The sequence below is a fragment of the Lepidochelys kempii genome, chromosome 18, assembly GCF_965140285.1.
Source record: "Lepidochelys kempii isolate rLepKem1 chromosome 18, rLepKem1.hap1, whole genome shotgun sequence".
Lineage (NCBI taxonomy): Eukaryota > Metazoa > Chordata > Testudines > Cheloniidae > Lepidochelys > Lepidochelys kempii.
In genome coordinates, this window is record NC_136397.1 from 10557925 (window position 1) to 10577865 (window position 19941).

The 19941-nt window shown below is 44.2% G+C and overlaps 3 protein-coding genes across 8 annotated transcripts in view; 2 read left to right on the forward strand and 1 right to left on the reverse strand.

Annotated features, from left to right (window-relative positions):
• LOC144929544 (agmatinase, mitochondrial-like) overlaps positions 1–2941 on the forward strand; it is a 15325-nt gene extending 12384 nt beyond the window's left edge. The window contains exon 7 of the mRNA XM_078849348.1: positions 1151–2941. Coding sequence (XP_078705474.1) covers positions 1151–1224 — 74 coding nt within the window. The 3' untranslated portion in view covers positions 1225–2941. The remainder of the gene's footprint in view (positions 1–1150) is intronic.
• On the reverse strand, positions 2152–19732 carry DNAJC16 (DnaJ heat shock protein family (Hsp40) member C16). 6 transcript variants are annotated; one of them, XM_073316492.2, is made up of 16 exons: positions 19537–19615; positions 18655–18712; positions 17660–17845; positions 15679–15745; positions 14819–15152; positions 13445–13629; positions 12150–12254; positions 11332–11490; positions 10358–10488; positions 9428–9611; positions 8224–8406; positions 7855–7931; positions 7239–7319; positions 7050–7145; positions 6234–6404; positions 2152–5701 (listed from the first exon to the last, which is right to left on the reverse strand). In XM_073316492.2, the coding sequence occupies exons 3-16, from the start codon at positions 17824–17826 to the stop codon at positions 5302–5304; spliced, it is 2340 nt and encodes a 779-aa protein (XP_073172593.1). In that variant the 5' UTR covers positions 17827–17845; positions 18655–18712; positions 19537–19615; the 3' UTR covers positions 2152–5301. The 6 variants fall into 6 exon arrangements, with proteins under 6 accessions (XP_073172593.1, XP_073172592.1, XP_073172590.1 ...); XM_073316491.2 differs by lacking the exon at positions 18655–18712 and having other exon boundaries at positions 19537–19623; XM_073316489.2 differs by having other exon boundaries at positions 17660–18712.
• CASP9 (caspase 9) overlaps positions 3035–19941 on the forward strand; it is a 32405-nt gene continuing 15498 nt past the window's right edge. The window contains exons 1-2 of the mRNA XM_073316498.2: positions 3035–3558; positions 17841–18019. Of these exons, the coding sequence (XP_073172599.1) occupies positions 17999–18019 (21 nt within the window). The 5' untranslated portion in view covers positions 3035–3558; positions 17841–17998. The remainder of the gene's footprint in view (positions 3559–17840; positions 18020–19941) is intronic.

A 19941-nucleotide genomic window follows, 5' to 3' on the forward strand; every position in this document is an offset into this window, starting at 1 on the left:
AAGGATTGTGCCCAGACTAGGAAGGTGTCCAGCTCCAGTCTGTGAAAGAATCTTATTGAAGCATCTGTAAGGGTGAGATTTTATCTGTATTCAGTTTTTAGTACTGTACTAGACGTAGACTGGTGTGTTTTATTTTATTTTGCTTGGTAATTCACTTTGTTCTGTCTGTTACACTTTTTACTTATTAATTAACCCAGAGTATGTATTAATACTTGGGGGGGAGGGGGAGGCAAACAGCTGTGCATCTCTCTATCAGTGCTATAGAGAGCAAACAATTTATGAGTTTTACTCTGTATAAAGCTTATAGAGGGTAAACAGATTTATATAGGGTTTGGACCCCACTGGGAGTTGGGCATTTGAGTGTTAAAGACAGGCACACTTCTGTAAGCTGCTTTCAGTTAAGCGTCCAGCTGTTAGGGGACGTGGTTCAGAGCTGGGTCTGGGTTTGCAGCCGGCTAGCGGGTCTGGCTCAAACCAGGCAGGGCACTGAAGTCCTAAGCTGTCTGGGCAGGAAAGCAGGGGCAGAAGTAGTCTTGGCACACCAGGTGGCAGCTCCCAGGGGGTTTCTGTGATCCAGCCTGTCACAATGGCGAGTGAACATATGCACAGGACCAAGTGTGTTCTCTTCCCTTGTACAATGGGAAAGACTACAGCTTTCCACCAAGGCACTCACTAGGGAAGTAGCACCAGCTGTGAATCGGGGCAGGCGCTGTAGATACAGCCTTAGTGTACTGTGCAAATGAAACTTGTGTGACTAAGAATTAAGTTACTTGTGAATTGTTTCAGCTGTTGCCTATCCGTTACTCTAATTTATTTCCTGGGGTTGGGGTAGAGATTCCATTTGAAGACAAGAAGGCAGTTTGGTAGAACTAAAGCATTCAGCATAACTACATTGGTAGTTTACCAGCACAGACAGCTTTTCACTAGTGTATGGCTTTTAAGCAGCCGGTCTCAGTCAGGCAAGTGAATTTGTGTAGGAGCACGTCATTGATTTGAATGAGCCTCTGCCAACATGGAGTCAATTACAGGCTGGGGCCTAGATATCGGAGGAAGAGTTGGAAAATAACCCCTTGTTCGTGTAGTAATGACTTTCTGACTGACCCTTTAATTGGCAGCCATTGGATAGTCATGGTTTTTTCTTTGTTTGTAGGTAACACAGCCCTCATGGGAGCAAATCTGCTGTTTGAAATGCTGTGCGCACTCCCCCGAGTCAAAACGATTTAAAGCCGTGTAGGGCGGGCTCCAGCTGAGGCAAATCAAGTCACGACCGCTCTCTCTTCACCTACAAGATGAGTTTAATATTCACAGCCTTTCCACACAAGTACTTTGACATAATATGAATGAAGAAAAAAGCCTGAATGGAACAACTCAGTCGGATTTTGCTTTTAATTTCCACCTTCCCTCACCTCTGCAGTTAGAGAAGGGACGAGGGAAAGCTAAGCTTTGTGGTAGAGACTAAAAGCCATTCCTCATCAGACAAAATCATTTCATGCTCCTTGTATGCTATAAGCAGCGGCTAGAATAGATGCTGGAATTGCGGGGGGAAGGCTTAATGTTCATGTTGCTGTAGTAATATGGCTTAGCAGCATATGGGTCCAGTGATGGCAGCTGGAATTCTTTCAATATCAAAACTGGTGGCTATGATCTAAAATGTGGGGGTCTTTTGGAAGTGCCTAGTAAAGACTTTTTTCCACTAAACATAAACCTAGGAGGAGAGCAATATACAGACATAATGTAACATCCTGGCTCCCTTCCATGGGCATGGAATAGAAGAGTTCTTCTGGCTGCTTTATGCAGTGGATCCAAACTGACACTAGCTCCAAGCCCTACCTTAGGAGAGGACTTATGCCAAGGCACTGTGTTCTCCCTCGCAGTGATGGGACGTTTCTAAACCCTCTTTATGCATGATTTTCCTAGGGCCCATAGCTGTCAGCCTTCAGGAGGGCAATAGGAACATTGACTAAAATACAGGGCAGCTTTTGGAAACAGTTGTCCTTGGTTAAGCAGCCCTGTTGCCTGAGTGGAGATAACTAGCCCATTGCATTTGCTAAATCACAAGCAGTTAACAGCTATCGAACTTTTGCAATTAAGTCACGTACGCCACAACGCACTGTCAGTTTGTCTATTAAAATGCAAGGCCACCTCATCGTCTCACATTAAAATAGTTTATTTCAGTTGCGAATCTGTAATAATCTTAAAACAAAATGACATTATCAGTGCCTGTTCACAAATACAAAAACAAAAATTAAAAAAAGACATTTGCCAAATAAATTATTCCCCCCCCCCAAGAGTATCAAAAGTGCAAAATATTTACCTGCTTTTCAATCCACCTCCCAGGCTGCATTATTATATTAGTTCCTGGCAAGCTTTTACTGACCACATATATGTCAGCCATCGCTGCGAAGCTGCTGTGTACCACACCCAGTTAAGGGGAAAGGGCAGGTACAGTATTTGGACTCTAGGCTACGTTTCCCTGTGTTGTAACGATGTTTCGCTTCAGTTTCTGGGAGTTTTACATTTAAAAAGCTTATATTTAGGTTTCTCGCAGAGCAGTACATTAGCACTGAAAACTTCCTCGCTCTTAGCTCAAGAAAGTACCATGCACAAACTGAGAATGGCCGAGTGCATTTCCTTCGCTATGAAGCAAACCAAAGGGCAATATTGAGGGCAGTAGGACAAAAAATTATCCCAGCTTAATGGTCTTGCAGCATCTGGAAAAGGGTGGAGGGAAAGCAGAGACATTCAATTCCAAGCAGCAGAGAGGTCCTGTGACTGGTCTTCTGCCCCAGATGAATAATGCAACTAGCTGGATATCAGAGCAGTGCTACCCTTGCTGAACAGATGAATTCAGAACAGTTGGGGTGTGCCTGAGCCCATGAAAGCATCGCGTCTCCCTAAAAATACAAAGCACTAATAATAAATCATGTACTTTTACAAATGAGCTGGTTTGACCTCCTGCAACTTTGTTCTACGTTCACTTTTATCCGTAACTGAATGGAATCTGTAGCACCCACAGTTGGCTATTTCCTGAGGGTGTATTACTGCGAGTGGTCTCTCCACAAGACCCACATCAATAGGTGTTTATACACAGAGTAAGAGTCACCCCTCTGTAGAGAACAAACACAAGGCCTACATACCCCACTGGAGCCTCAATATAGGGTTTAAGTAATGCCTATAGCCTTTTCCTGGGTCCTTTCTTCTACATAGCACACTTGGGCCCTTAGTTTAAAGCCCTAAAGTTTGACACTGGTTTCTGACTAGCAGAAGAGATAGTAACAGCCAGCTTTTGTAAATTATCCTTCTAGGCCTAACCCACTCCTGGAGACATTGTTCTGCTGTGTTTAGCATATCAAAAATTTTCTTTTTAAATTTGGATTTTTTTCTGCAGTGTGTCCAACTCTGGGATTTACAGCACTGTGTTAAACCATGCAAGACCCAAAAGGCAGAACTGGCTACCAACACAAGAAAATAACCAGGCTATTTCATTACCCAAGGCAACTAAAGCACCGGCTTCAACAGAAACAGCATAAAGAGTGAAAAGTCAGTCTGCTGCTTCAGGTTAGTTTAGGGTCAGTCTAATGCATGGGGGTTTTCAGCATTTTATTGCTGCATCTCTCCTAAGAAGAAAAATCCTCTTCTTCCCTCTCACACCCTGTGCTTACTAATCAAAAGGGTTCACGCTGGAGTTAGGACTTTACAGATTAAACTCCATTGGTTTAAGTAACATAGGGAAGGTCGGTTGAGTCCAATATTTTAACCTGACAGTACCCTTATATATAAGAGCATTATGATTATTGTTCAAGTGCTCTTTCCTTAGTTGAAGCACGGAGGGTAGTGAGGTTTTTAAGTAAACCCCCATGCTTGTAGGAGTGCTTTACAGTAAGGTTCAGAATGCTACTCAGGAGTTAATCTCAATCTGAATGAGAGGAAAACTCATGCAGAATTTGGCCATCATGTACCATAACGTGATCCATTCACGTGGAAGCCTCAGATTCCTATCCAGGTCACTTTGGAGAAGTTTATTAAGTTTACAGCAAGCATCAGATAAAGTGACTGTGTCCACACGGATTAACAGAGAGAAAAAAGGAAGTAGCAGTGTCACAAGATTACAGTTCCCTGCTTTGAAAAGAAACCTTTCCCATTTACCTTAACGTTCAGGTAGCAGCAAGAGACCATTTCTTTGTTGACTACTTGTCACTAACAAAAAGCCAGCTCCCTGGGCAAGCCAAATGGCTGGTAGGAGAGCCCATTTGATATATTTAAGTACAGTAACTCCACAGCCTAGAACCATTCCAGTTTTACACTGAACCATAGGTTTAAAAGAAGGGAAAAAAAGGCAACCTGTATGTTCAGAAACCTTTGAGCTGAGGATAGAAACAAAGTGAGAGAAGCTGAAACTACGCATCTTGTAAACGTCTGTCTACAGCCAAACTAGTTCCATATGTAACAAATGATCCGATGACAGCATTTGTTGGGCAACATAGTTCAAAAATACAGTCATTAAAGAATTAAGTTCCTTGATACAAAGAAGTGTCGATAGTGTACTAGAGATGTACCATTGTTGTTTGAAAGGCGTCCAAGTTGATTCACTAGCAGGTATTGAAGTTTTCTTTTACATGTCTACTGGCTCATAGCAGCTTATGCCTACAATCTGAGGATGTGGGTAAAGTTATGGCTCTAAGAAGACAGTCTAAAAATCGACAGAAGCAAAAAGGCATCTGAAAAACAATGTACATTTAAATGGCTCAACATCTTTACAGTATTTACTGTAACCACACTCCTAAATCACTCACCGCAGGGAAAGCTGATAAATAAAGAATGCTTGGTATGAGGCCTTTCAGAGTTTCAGAGGCTGGGGAGATTCTGTAGGGTCTTCCCAGTATCACACCATGCACTATGGGCTAAGCATTGGGAAGGGGACCTGACCTATGTAACAAGTTCATTGTGTTCAGTCCAAACTGAGTCACCGTTGCGAAGAACTCACAGGTTTTCTTCAACTGAGAACAAACAAGAGACCGGACAGAGGCGATGCGGTGAGCAGGACATTAAAGGGAAATAGACTGGGTTTTGTCTTAGATAGTACAGCATTCAAATACAAGAACAATTTGGTACAGAGGACTTCAGTATGTTTCATCTTTCACTCCTAGGTCAAAGATGAAGGAAGATACTTCTACTCACTGGGCCTAGGAGAGTTCATCTAAAACCTACTGTCCATTTGTCATGACTGTTTATTCCTGGAAAGAATTGTCCATGGTTGTCATCTTAAAAAGTTTGTAGTGTTAGAATCTCTTTTAAATCCCTTCAGTCTAATGCAGGCCAGGATGGAATATAGAACCTTTGTAAGGAACCTTCTAAGAGACGTTCCATCCATAAGGACAACTTGCTTAATTTGTTCTTAACTTGTTTGGATCCTGGACTGCAGGAGGATTTTCCTCGGGCTTCTCCTGTGTGTAGCAAGGGGTCATAATCCTCACAGGACCCCATGGTTCCCCCTTCATCCCCTGATCTGTGAGGCTTGAAGAGGCAGAAGTATTTCTTGTGGCCATTTAGAGCTAGGACGTAACCGGTGTAGTCGCGCTCCAGGAAATGTTTATCGTATTGATTTGGAATGGGGGCAGCATCCTGGGCAAATTCTAACAAATACTCCAGCCATTCTCTATGCTTATCGAGACTCAGGAAGGAGAAATGAAGACAGCTGCTCCTGCAGAAGAAGTGAGAGGGAGACAATTTAGACTGTGTTCCAATTCAGACCAGACACCACACAGGACACATCAAAGTTAGAAACTGAAGGAGGGTTGGAGTAATTTATTTTTTGCGCACACTATTTTGACTGACTTACAGCCCTGGAAAGTGAGGCCCTGTATTTGTCTGAACACAGGCACAGCATAAGTGGCAGTAGATAGACCTGGAGGGGAGAGTTCAGGCTCCATGGCCCATCCAGTCCTTGGCCTCTCCGCTGAGATCACCAGTTGCACTAGTGGCAGAGCGGAGGACATCCATCCATTACAAAGGGGACTGAGCCCACCAACCCATTTAATGCTGGCTATCAAACGGCTACCCATTTAAGCCCTCTCACAGGTGCAAGCACCCACATGAAGCTGAAGATGTTCTTGGGAGCAAGCATACACGTGACGAAGCAATGCAACAATACACACCCCAAGCCTATTCACTGCAGAACACTACACAGACCATTAAGACCATAGCAGAAGCCCAACGAGGAACTCCGTACATACCCTGTGAATGTGTAGACTTCCAGGGCAAACTTCTGAAGCAGGCTGGTTTTGGTGGGGTTGGAAAGGATCAGAACCACATTCATGTGACCTGGCCTCAGGCGCACCAGATTACTAGTATAGGTAACATCTGTTAGCTCAGTCACTTCAACAAAGCCCTTTTTGGGAATCCTGCTGGGCAGAGAGAATGACTCAAGTGAAAAAGGAGCAAAGGACAGTAAATGCTAAAGGTTAAGGATTAGATGCTGTTTGGCAAATCATTGTCTTTTCTCCTTCATCACTCCACAAAGCATTTGTCTAGGGGCAAACACATGGGTTTCTAAGTGGCTGTATGGCGGGAGAAGGATAGCTTTTAAATGTAGGAGACGGAGAAAGTTGGGTGGATGGAAAGAAGTTGGCTGTATAGCCACTAGTCTGTTGCTAGTTCAAAGAACTTAGCAGTGGCTCCCTTGTATGATGGGTTTCAGTCACAGCTCAGGTAACAGCTACTTTCCAGTTCTCTACCTCGAAGGGACTTTTGGTCCCAAATATTCAATTTGTTGCTTTCCACGGATTGGCCGATAGCTGTGCCCATTCAACCATGCACGCTTTATATCAGCTACACCAAACTGACCCATGCGCTGCTGTTCACATGCTGCCTTTCAGTCACACCAGCTCCATTACTTCCCAACTACCTACCCACTGCCCTTCCCCAACCTGCCCTCTCTGCCTGGGGGAAAGGCAGTAGGAGCAAGACTGTGCCCCACCAAGCCTCTTGAGCAGGAAAGTGGAGGTGCAGAGAAGGCCTGACTAGTGCTGGAAGGAGTTAGCAGGAGAAACCTGTTCTCTTTGCTGAAGGCCGTGTCATTCTTTTCATTCTTTTCATTGGGTTCTTCTTTCTGGGGGAGAGGAGAGTCTCTCTCGTCGCTCGAGTCACTGCAAAGGAGCATTTTAAAATAGGGTAAGTTTCAACTGAGATGCTGAAATCTGGTCTGTAAGGCTCCAACAGATGGTCTGGTAGGTACTCACCTGAAAGCCTGAACGATAACAGTGCCAAAGAGAATGAAGAGGGCTGAGAAGATCAGGGACAGAAGTGGCATCATTTCCCGCCTAAGAGAGAAGGTTTGCAGTTAGTTCCGAGTTCCTACAGTCAACCTCTGCCTCAGGTTTTCAGCTTCCTTCCACCCCAGATAATAGCATATAATTTTCCTTGAACTGATTGTCTCCTGGTTGAAGGGCTTTAATGGAAGCTCTCTCATCATTCCTATCTCCTAATGAAAAGCCAGGAGACAAACAGAAGAATGTTTTTAAAATACCCTAAATGCTAATGAAAACCAGCACAGCAAGACAGCCAAGCCAGGACTATTGCCAAGAGGAGCAGTGTGTTTTCAGTAGCACAAAATCCAGGGGCAGACCTCAGCTTCACAGCTCAACCAGCTACCCAGGAGATGAGGCAGAAGTCAAGCTTCACTGTCCCACAGTTCCTCTCCTCTCTCCAAGAGAAGATATATATGCCTCCTTCTGTCCCTGTCAGATACCTCCATATCTTGATACGCTTTTGAATTTATCCTCAGGCAAGACAGAGGGCTATTACATCTATACAAAAAATAAGAGCTATATTGATATTTTAAATGGGATTCCATACCAGTTATTATGAAATACGCTATCCCAGACGTCTGAGACATACTCTATTGCAGAGTAGAGCCATCGGAGAAAGAACACCTGTAAAGATACAACAGGTCAGTGAGAAGGTGGCTGCTCTTCCTCCACGTGTGAAGAAACACATCAACTATGTCACTATCCCCTCTGCACCCCTTGTCCAAACCAGCTCAACTACCTCAGAGAACAGGGGCTGCCCCCTGAAGCTGATGAGTACAGTGAAAGAGTCTTGCCTCTCCAATACTCAAACCTCTAGGCACAATTCCCATCACTGACCACAGCAGTGCAGTCTTAGAGTTAACTAGAACCAACTAACATAGGTTTGTTATGTCTCTGCAAAGCTGAGAATACTTACAGGAGCAAGTTCATCATTCAAGTCTGGCAGGACAGTGTCTGAAGAGAGAAGACCAGGGTCTGTTCTTAACTGAGCCAGAAGATCCAAAAGCATGAAGTTATCCTCTTCGCTGCCCTTCCAGGCATCTTCCAAGATTTTATAGACCACTCTTCCTACATTATTGCGCCTTTCCAAGATGGCCACCTGGACAAATCAACATCACCACAAGCTTCAGGGAACAAGATACCAACTCGGAAGAGAGACTTGATGTGTCAAATGAGAATTCAGCACGAGGATCCAGATTAAAAACAGCTATTTCAGTTAATCTCTCTCAACACCCATGTCAAAGAGTGGGCACAACAGCGGGATGGGAACAAGTATTAAAATACGCCACATGTTCCATAATACCCAACAGGAATAGAGATGAACAGCACGTGTTCTCTAAACCCCAGCTCCTGTTCTTTGGAAGCGTAACACTTATTTTGCATAGTGTTTTCCCTACACACTGCATTCCACATCACATTAGAGTTAGCCAGAAGGACAGTAATTAAGAAGCATAGGCAAGGAGGAAAAAGAGGGATGTTTTCTCAGCAGAGATGTGAAATAAAACAGTGGATTTGGTGGTGAGACATAGGAAGGTCATTCCAAATAGGAGGAGCTGCAGAGGACAAAGCTCTCACATGAAGACTGGAGTGACAGAGTGAAATGACAGAACGGAACAGTGCTAAATAAGTAGGAGTAGTTTGGGAAGGAGTAGAGAGAGACAAGGTCCATCCATGAGACTGGCAGGAGCAAGTTCATCGAGGGGTTTAACATCAAAGAGGACAATTTTGAACTGGACAGTGAAATGAACAGAGCCAGTGGAATCATGAGAATGGAAGATGATGAGGTTACACTTTGTACATGTCAGAAGGCAGGCAGTCGTGTTCTGCACATGCTTGAGTCTAGAGGGCTGAGATCAGGACAGATCAAAAAGAAGAGAATTGCAATACACAAGACAATGAAGATCTGACCTGAAGCAGAGCATACCACCATGCAATACAAGAGGATTTGTCAGAAGTAGAAGGCCTGATCCTGCCCATAACATGCTCCCATAATATTTCGAAGAAGCAGCAGCAATGTTCTCTCCCCCCGCAACATTTTTGAGTTTGGGGTAAAAAAGTGTAAAGTTCAGAGAAAGAGAGAATGAATTACAGATTAGGCAGAAGGAAAATGTGACACTCACAGCAGATTTCCCCCAATATTTCTCATCATCCATCAGCAAGGCATGGGCAAAGTCTCGCTGACGGTCGTTGTAGATATGCACAAACCTCACGGTGTCTTTCGTGTTTGCCAGAGCAAAGGCCACAAATGCCTCATAGGTCCTAGCAAACTTGTCACCCTCGCCAGTAAGTAAAACCACACAGTACCTAGACAACACAATGAAATGGAGGATTCACAGCAGGCCTGGAGACACAAAGGAATAACAAACCCAGCCTGCCAGCTAGAACGGACCCTGACGAGCCAGAGAGACACTTCATCGTGTCTATCTTCTTATACACTCTATTGCTCAATGTTCCTATCTCAGTCCTTCCCATCTTCTATGTTCCTGTCCCCACAGAGTTACTGCAAGGTATTCTATTCCATAATACAAGAATAAGGGATAGTGAACAGAACTGAAAAGTGGCACGTTTGAAACTGATAAAAGGAAGCTCTTTCACACACACAATTAGCTTCTGGGACTCATTGCCACGGGACAGAGGCCAAGATCTTAGCAGGATTCAAAAATAGATTAGACATTTAGATGTGTAAGAAGAACATCCAAAGTTCCAATACTAAATATAGAGAGACCCCCCCTCAACACTTCTGAAGGCATATAGACCTAATCTTGAATTATTAGGAGTGTGGAGGAAACTCCCCTGGGGGCAGGTTGTCCCATCACTGCCACTGAAGGGGCTTCTTGGACATCCCTGTGCAGCATTTGGCACTGGCCACTGATGGTGACAGGATACTGGACTACATGAACCACTGCTCTGATCCCGTCTAGCAATTTCTATTCTTCCAATGACCCCCTTTATGGACCCCCCCAGACAGTTAAACGAGAGGTCGCCTGTAAGCAGCCACCAGGAGTAGCTGTGCATGAGGATAGGAGGATCTCCATTGCAGCAAGCCTTACTTCCGCTGACGGTGAGACTTCTTCACAGGACACAGCTCATGAAACAGTTTTTGGTTGGTGAGCCTGGCTGCCAGAAGGAACTTGTTCTGGGAAAGGAAGTCATCAATGAGCTGCTTTTTCATCTCTCGTGCCTAGAAAGGACAAAGCAAACAGAAGATCAGCATTCTTCAGCTAAACCAGAAGGATATTCAGCTCTCAAGGAACATGAATGCTCTAGTGTTAAAGGGTCACCATGATGAAGGTCAACAAGATGTTTTACACAATGGACGAGATGTTTGGGAGATTGGAAGCATGGCCACTCATGACTGCCCCTGGAGAAGGAGAATTAAACAGCTGTTGGAGCTGAGGGGAAAAAAAAAAAAATCAAAAAAATCAGAGCATCCAGTAATATTAAAATCCCAACTGTCAGAAAGCGCAACAGTGACCGAAGGCTTCTGATGACCCAGCATTTTACTGGGGTGTACCTGCACAAGAACAAAGGTTTGGGCATATCCCATATGCAGCCTTTCACTATTAATTCACTTTCTCTGTGAAACCTCTAAGTCTCATGGACAGTCTGTTTAAGGAATTCCTCAGAGCCAAGGGTTCTTCCAAGGAGACTAACGATATCTGACAAAGCTGAATTAATTAAGAGCTGCCCACTCTCTGTACAGTCACTGCTCCACTGAAACCCAAAAACCTGCCCTCCTCCCATCAGCTTAGCTACAAAACTATGTTCCAGTGAAAACCAAAACTATCACCAGTTATCCTCCAAGTTAAGATCCTTGTTGAAACCTACAGAGCTCCCTCGCTCCCTGACATTCGTTCAAGACATCCTTCTGAAGCTCGAATTTCTGCTCCCATCCAACCCAGAGTTGGTTTGAAATGCTCCACTGACCGACTTCTGATGTAAGAAACAGGCCAGAAAAGCAGCTACTATATTTTTTACTTAAAACCCAGACAGACAGACAAAGACGCAGACCACGAAGTGATACCTGAATAACATCGGCAGGCTTATCAACGTGTTCCTTGAAGATCATCATGGTGGGGGTGTAGACATTGATGTTATATTGTCTGGACAACTCTTCAGTCCCTCTGAGTCCAACATACACGTATCCAAAGGACAAATAATCTCTGTACGCAAAAGCAGTGAGCTAGAGGGAAACAGAGGTCCAGTGCATGTTTACATTGCAGATCACGCTTTGATTCTTCCCCAGTACAGCTTATGGTGATTATTTCCCCATAGCCTCCGCAGCACTGTTAAGTCTACAACACTCACCATTGTAACAGCCAAATGACACGCAACGTCAGCCCATTCCCTTTACTAGGCTTATTACACAGTTAGCTTCTTCCTCATGACAGAGGAAGGTTGGCGGGATCCATAGCTTTATTTTACAATTTAACATTCTGTATCTTGCCAGATGTTTCTTTAGCAACTCATCGTCCTCAAACAAACTAGATGCGGTGCCCAAATGGCCCGGATCATTAACTATTTGTGGTGGGAAAGGAATGATGACTTCTCCCCTTGCCCCCAACCCCACCCACGCCCTTACTCCCACTAGAGATCTGTCTATGGCAAGAAAAGTAAGTTCTACTCATATTCAGATGTTTAAAATAGTTAGCAGAAGCAGGTCACCTGACCATGCAGTCTCCAAATAACACACATGAAATTGCTGGGTGTTCAGGGTGGATAATGCTACTTAGAAGAACCATCCAGCCTGTGCCTACACCGAGATCCCATTCTCTGCTAAGACAGGTGGATTTACAAAGCTATCCAAATGCCAGAGATAACACACAAACACAAGTACATTACCTTGTATAACAATGGCACTACTGGCATATGATCAAACAGAAGGACATGGGGTTTATTTTCTTTCTTCCAGTTTGACAGGAATCGGACATAATTTTTATCTGTAATCTTAAATGTAAAACAGACAGTTAGTTTCAACCTCAATACATTCAGAAAACTAAAGTTCAATAAGGTTAAATGGCTGCATTAGAATTGGGTCCTAAAAAGATGCCAAAATGTCATGGGTTTTTGTTTTTTTTTGGTAAAGGACAATTGTGCCCATACATCTTTTCACGCTAAGGCGATTTTTGCAAAACCAGGATTTTTACACTAACCGTTCTCTCTGCTTTTGCTGATCTTTCCTGACTTGATGTCATAAATTCTCAGTGGCATCACAATCATTTCCACAGCAACTAACTGGTGGTCATTACTGAGGATTATGACTTCAGATGGGGAATAAGCAAAAAGGGCAGAGTAGAAGTCAAACAATATGTTTATTTTAAAATGTCTCTAGTGATAAAAAAAACTCTGTCTTCCAAAAGGACTTAGTGCGCTCAACTCCCATTTAAAGGCCTGATTTAAAGCCTGCTGAAGTCAACAGAATGATACCCTATTCACTTCAGTAGGCTTTATGTCAGGCCTAAATATCAGCAGGAGTTGAGAATACAGAAAATCTTGCAAGAGGTACTTATCATTTTGCAGAAGTGGGCAAGGGGAGGGGAAGAGACATACAGTGATAGTCTCTAATGTCACGTCCACACCGGAGCACCGTTTTGGAACCTGGACATGGCTATCCTCCAAGCAGAGTTCAAACACGAATCCTTAATATAGTTGTGACTATCTCTGGTGTAGTCCCAGACAGTGTCAAATTGGCACCCGTGTGGTTACGAGCCCTAAAGTGAGCCACGTGTACGATCAAATGCTTACCATGAAGCACTGCAGTTAACCCTGAAGGACGGGCGTTATGGTAAGTGGGGTATCATCAGTGAGGGGGAGTGTCCTGCTGCCAGCTCTGGCACCTATCTCACCATGCACAGGGAACGATGGAGAAAAATTCCATCTTGTGCGTGAATGTAGTGTTTCCTTCAAAACTGCCTCCAGCATTCATAGCTATAACGACTTCACTCATCCAAACCGCCATTCTCCCTTGATTAAGGCCATTGCAAATAGCTTCAGAAACTTCTGACACCCCCAAGACAAAGGTCACATCAGAGACTGACTCCTTCAGATGATGTGTCAGAGACAACAAAAAGATCCAAGTGCTTAGCACACACTACTACTTACCAGAATCTGAACACGCTGATCTCCCTGTCACGTACCTTCTCGATGAGGTTCCCTGGAAGAAGGCTCTCCACAAACTGCCGCAGGTTTTCTCGAATGACCGCATTGTGGAAGAAGGCTATTTTCCCATTAATGAGTCCCAGAATGGAGGGTGTGCTGTGTGCTCCCAGGTGATGTGCGAGGCGTCTCTCATATCCAGCATGGACAACTCCAATTCCCACTCCTGAAAAAGGAGGGCAATCCGAAAAGAGGGTTACCTTGACATGGTGGGTGAATGACCCAAACTCCCCTAAAGGGAATCAGCACTAAGGTGGCTTCTGTTACCAAGCACACCGAGAGGATTAGTTATTCAGCTGGTACTACATAGTGTTGCCCTTTTTCACATTCCATGGAGAGTTGTATTACTCTGCTCTCAGGAAGAAGTAACAATGGCACCATCTCCTCCTTACTCTTCTGCCTACTCTTCTTCTCTCTTCAGCATGTTAAAACCCCAAGGAAAAAATCACATTAAATATACAGTGCAGCAACTTCTGGTCCTTGCACTCTTATTTTGGATTCTGTGTTCTCTGTGACCGACTATCTCTGGTTATGTAGATGACCCATAAGGGGGACAGGAATTTTCATCCTGAGCAAGAATATTGTAAGTACTTAACTGGAATACAAGTGTATATATTGCCAGTGTTCCCTGATTTTTATTTTGGGTGCCAACATTTTCTCCCATCCTCCTGTGTCCTGCAGGATAGTGGCCTTGACTCTGGTCAAGTATGGGCTGGCTCACAGCCCCCTCTGGACTCCAGATTGCATCTCAGTACCATTCCTGGTATATATCAAAGGGCAATGTAATGTTTATATTGCAGGCCAGAACATAGTAGTCCCTGACCATGCAACACTCCTTGGTGCTATTTAGAGTGATGCAGGCACTAGGAATGGTTTAATCATACTGCAGCAGAAAAGGAGACAATCACTGAATTTAGAGATGGAAGAGACTCCCCAGACTGCATCCAGTCCATCCTCTGCCAGGGAAGGATTTCCTAATGCCTTGTCTCGTCAAGTTGCAGCTATCTCCAGGGATGGGGCTTTCACCAGCTCCCTTCAGAGACTGACCCAGCCCTACAGATCTAAAGTGTTTCCTCATGTTTTAAACCTCAATTTTTCCTGTCTCAGTTTCATTGATGAGGACTGGTGTTGAAAAGAAAGAGAGCAATGCCCCTCCACTTACACTGGAAAACAACAGAAATAAAGCTATTCACACCACACTGATAAACCACAAAGGAACTCCGTGGCTGAATTCACATTCAAACACAACCCCCAAAAGTTGAAGTCAGTTGCCGTGGCCTAGGATGGAAAGCTTTGAGAAAGCCTCTTTCTGAAAACACGTTGCATCTTGAGTTTTTAAAATTTGCTTCTCTTACCCAGCACCTCTAGCTCCTGAACAACCTCCTTCCACACAGGCTCAATGTGGATACAGCTGAAGCACCAGTCCGAGGTTATTTTAATGAGGTAGGGCTTTTTGAAACTGTCCGGTACAATCTCGTTCACGTAGTGCGAAAAATGCAGCAAGTACTTCTCATCGGAGGAGTCTCGTCGCTCCGAGTTAAAGGGGAAGTGGAAAAAGGATTCATCAAAGTAAAAGCTTTCGTGGAAGTGATGGAACTGGCGGTGCTGCTGCTGCTGAGGGTACCCCTGGTTCTCACCCACGTCTCCGTAACGATCAAAGTTTGATCTCTTTTCCTCATTGGAGAGGATCTGTCAATCACAGAGTTAAGAAGGGTTGAAAAGAAACAAAACCTGGCTCATGTTGAGAGGGAACTGGAAGGATGACAATTCCCCTTCTTAAAATGATTGAATAGCCATAAGGAGCAGACACACTGGGAAGAGGACACAGATGCTGAAACTAGGGCTGCAGCACCCCCTGACTTGGAGTGGTTTTCATTATATACAGGGTTTCCAGTTTAGTTCAATGGCTCTCAGCACCCCCACTATAAAAAAAATTGTTCCAGCACCCCTGGAAGAAGAATTTTTTTTGCTGAATGTCTACCCAGTTGAGCTCCAAGAAAGGGAACTGTCATGTCTTTTCCAGGGGCTGGTTTTTGTCAAGAAAACCCAGACAAAGATTTCACCACCCTACTCTTCCATACACAGAGCTGAGAAATTGTTCCATGTAGATATAACTAGAAAATAGTAAAGGCTACTTGTAAAGGATGAACAGCAATTTCCAGGCTCTAACATACATCCTGAAAGCAGCACAAAGTTACCAAACAGTGTTGAATACCTCATAGGCCTTGCTAATTTGTATAAACTTATCTTCTGCTCCTGGGTCCTTGTTTTTGTCAGGGTGCCTACAATGCAAAAAATAAAGAAAATGGATTTTGTCCTTTAGAAAGCATCAGCAATTTATCACAGGGAGTCACAGCAAGCCACAAGTGTTTTCAGCTTCAATTTAATACTCATACTGAGCGGGATACATAGACATTAATGCCATTTATTGGTATCCACTTCTTAATCCACCTGATGCAGATTTATGGCAAAAGTCTATTTCTCCTACCCAGGCTGAACCACATAAAGAATTTCAACAGGATTTGAGTGGTGTATGTAAAAGCATTTCCTCGGTTTTGAATTTTATTTCATAAATAAATAGTCCAAGTGGAGCTAAAAAGTTGATTTAACAGCAGGCAGTAAATTCCTTCAGCAACAAACCTACCAATTTCAAAGATGCACGCTTTAGCCGCTGCTCTCTATATATTAGGCAGAGCAGCTACTTGGTACATCAGCAATTCTATTCTGCATGTTAATAGTTTTTCATGATAGCATTAGACCACAACCTTAATGCCTAGGTTCTATGAGACCCCAGAAGCTATCAGATTCTGTAGTTCAGATAACCATGTTTTTCCAGATGCTTTACATCAGCTCTTCTCTTCAGTGTATGAAACAGGTCTTAATCTATGGTCATAATTTGGTTTAGCTTAATTCACTTCCTCTTTTAGGAATCTTGAAAATTTGGCTTAAAAAAAGCTCAATGACTAGAAGTTGGCCGTGATCAATTTTTTATATATATAATAATAGATTTACTCAGTTGAGCTACTGGATGTGAGGAGCACACGTAAACTGTTAGAGAAATTAACTAGTGACTGTGATCCTGTTGCAATTCCTACAACAACCCTAAAGATATAGTACAGAAGTTATTAAAAGACATTTGTTTCTTAAATGTCTGCCCTTGTTGACTCTTCCAATATGGTATATTTTGTAATGTACAAGATGGAGAGGGGGAAAAGTTTCATATTAGATCCTCCAGAGTCTGATATCCAGAGAATTGGATGAACCGGAAGTTCGTACCATCAGAAAATATTACAGCATGTGCAGTGTGTACAAACAGCTAAAATTTAGGGCCAGATCCTGCCGTTCTTATTGTCAACCTGTGAATAAAAACGAGGAGTCTGGTGGCACCTTGAAGACAAACAGATTTATTTGGGCACAAGCTTTCGTGGGTAAAAAACCCACTTCTTTATTCACCCATGAAAGCTTATGCCCAAAGAAATCCGTTAGTCTTTAAGGTGCCACCAGACTCCTTGTAGTTTTTGTGGATACAGACTAACATGACTATCCCTCTGATACTTAGTACCTGTGAACAGTCCCACTGAAGTCGACAGGTCATTTGTGTGAGTACGTGATGTGGGATCAAGACTCTCATCACATACACAGAACATAGTGTATAACCAGCCTTTTACTTAGAATACACATGCAAACAAGATAGCTAAACATTATAGGTCCAATTCTACAAACCTCTTCTTGAGTAGTACTTACTCACAAAAGAAGAGCCACTGAATTCAATGGGACTACTCATGAAAATAAGTACTTCTCACTTTCAGGCTGCATAATTGGGCCCTTTATTAGGAAACAGTGTTCCTTCTCTCTCTCTTTTTTTTTTTTTTTTTTAAAAAAGGTTTCTCCCTGACCAGCAGATACATTTACTTAAGAAGAGTGGGCCAGCTCCTCAGCTGAAATATATCAGTGTAGTTCTATTGTGGATTTAAGTTGATTTATATCAGCTGAAGTGCTGGCTCGCTATTCAGAATATGGTTTTATTCAACATGGTAAGAGCAAGTATGGGAAAATGGTTATTGTACAATTTTGAATGTCTTTGTTTTTATTTTGTAGATGATGGTTTCTCTCACAAATATTTGGTGCATTGGTGAAAATAGCCGACTCTACCTTGTAGAAACCATTTAATATACAACATATTTTAATCCACCTACCATTCCCGGGCGAGCTTCTTATAAGCCTTTTTAATGTCAGCCTGGCTGGATGTCCTGCTAACCCCAAGGATTCTGTATGGGTCAAAATCCACTGCAGACAAAATTTGCAGGACCAAGACCAGAACCAGGACCACAACCAACGAGATGCTTAACTTTTTCAGTTCCATTTCTCTTCCTTTAGGCAACCTGGACAGGAGAGTTTCCATATGCATAAGACAGAAGTACAAAACTAGGGATTGGTGCAAAATCCAGGAATCCCTATATTTAGTCCTGGACCACTGGCAAAAGATCTGAAAAACCAAAGGCCCCATCTCTTTCAAACAACCAGGACTAGCATTCATGTCTTATACTACTAAAAAGGTAAGATTTGGTAGAGAGTCTGTTCCAGCCCTTGCATTTCATGAAATATCACATCGTTCTAGTTATCATCATTTTGCTTCACCTGCAGTTCAACATTTTAGTAGCTTCTATCTTGAGAATTCTAGAGCAAGAGACCTGTGCTTTACACCTACTAGCAGTTCGCTACCAGTTTTCAGATATTAAAAAAGCAATAAACTGTAGCTGTTTCTGCCATTCCATCATCTATTCATTTATCAAGACGAGCAGATACTTAAGGGACCAGTACAATTTTCAAAATCCTAGTACTAGACTAGCAATCAGAAACCAAAGAACTCTGATGGCTGACAGTTACATGAGACCATGTTAGCTGAAGGGACAATGCCACCCTGAACTCTAGTCAGTTCCAAAAAAGTGAGCTAGAATATTTTCAGCTACTACATCTGCCCCTCAGCCCCCACTGTTGTGTTTTTAAAACTGTATTTTCCTATTTTCCAAAAATTGTTTCTCTCTCCTGTTCACGTATAAGATCCACAGAATCACCTCCTTCAACTAAATGCACAATGACAACAAGTTGACTACTTAAAATACTGCCAACCACACAATTCAATAAAATGAAAGAATACAAAAAAACATTTTTAATAATCTGACACAGTTACCTTGAGCACTACTTGCCATAGTTAAGTGAAACCATTTCTTACAGCTGGGGCGAGATTTCTAAACAGATAATGTAAATAAATTTATTCACAGATGTTATTTATAACAGATTAGTAATAGGGGAGGAGATTTTTTTGTAATCCAGTTTTTCCACTGTTTACGCTCTTCGTTTAGATTCTGCATAGTTCACAGCTTGGGCAATGGAAATCAATGCAGTCAGTTTTGCCATCAGGTTCTTAGAGCTGCAAGCCTTGGTCTCCAGCCACTCTCTGGCAGGGGGCGTTTATTTGTTTAAAGAGAAATCCTAGCACTGGACATTTAAAAGTTAAAAACAACCCTCAAAAAAATCTCAAGAAATATGTCTCAGGTTTTATAAAACCGTATTGTTATGACCTGTCAATGTGGGGGCAGGTGCGATCGGACCGAGCAGCCCTTTCAGCCACAGCTGCTGACAACTCGGGCTACCCCGGGCAGGGGGAAGGGAAAGGAGCCAAGGGACCCGGAAGAGGGCACCCCAGCCGTCTCGGCACCCCCTGACACTGGGGGAGGGGAGCGCCCAGAGCTTCCCAACGCTGCTCCCCAGCAGGGCCCCGCCAGCACCCCCCGCTGCCCGCATCCCCGCAGCTGCCCCACGCTTTACCCCAGGTCGCCTCCCACCAGGCAGCTCTGGGCTCACCCCACCGCCAGCCCCCCAGCCGGGCGCCCCGACCGTCGCCCCCGCTGCCCCTGGCCAGGCCCCGGGCGGCGCTCGGAGCGCGAGCCCCGGAGCGGGCGGGACGGTCCGCGGGCAGGGTCAGCCCTAGATCACATGGCGAAGCCCCTTAAAGGGCCAGCGCCCACCCCGGGCCGGGACCCCATGGTGGGGGGGGGGGGGCGATACCCACCCTGCGCTCGGGGCACCCGGTCCCCGCTTCCGGCTTCGCGGCCCCGCCTCTCGCCGTCACCATAGAGACGGCGCACTGCTCTCTTCCGCTCTCTGCTCCATCCGGTCATAGAGAGGAGACACGGATCATAGAGCAGCGCGGGGCTCCGAGGGCTAGCGAGTACCATTCTGCAGAGCATGACGGGATACAAGCGGAGAAGGCGGAGGTGGGGGATATCCTGTAACCAACCCCCTTTTATGTCGAGGCAGGAGTATCATGACGAGATGTCATGGTGAAGTATTGGCCCATGTCACAGCACCGTGACCTGGGGCGTGATGGCGTGTCATGGTGTCAGCCTATGTCACCATGGCGCTGCATCATACTGTGACGTCATGTCTTGGTGTCAGCCCTCGTCACCGTGGCGCC

Bases quoted from the DNA above. Each gene is read 5' to 3' on its own strand.
- DNAJC16 (XM_073316489.2), bottom strand. From the start codon at position 18,000: ATGAATGCTAGTCCTGGTTGTTTGAAAGAGATGGGGCCTTTGGTTTTT. The intron at 7,932-8,223 runs GTAAGTATTCTC...GTATCTTTACAG, and splicing joins TGAATGATGAACTTGCTCCT to GTGTTCTTTCTCCGATGGCT. The intron at 7,320-7,854 runs GTATGGAATCCC...CTTCTCTCTTAG, and splicing joins AGCGTATTTCATAATAACTG to GCGGGAAATGATGCCACTTC.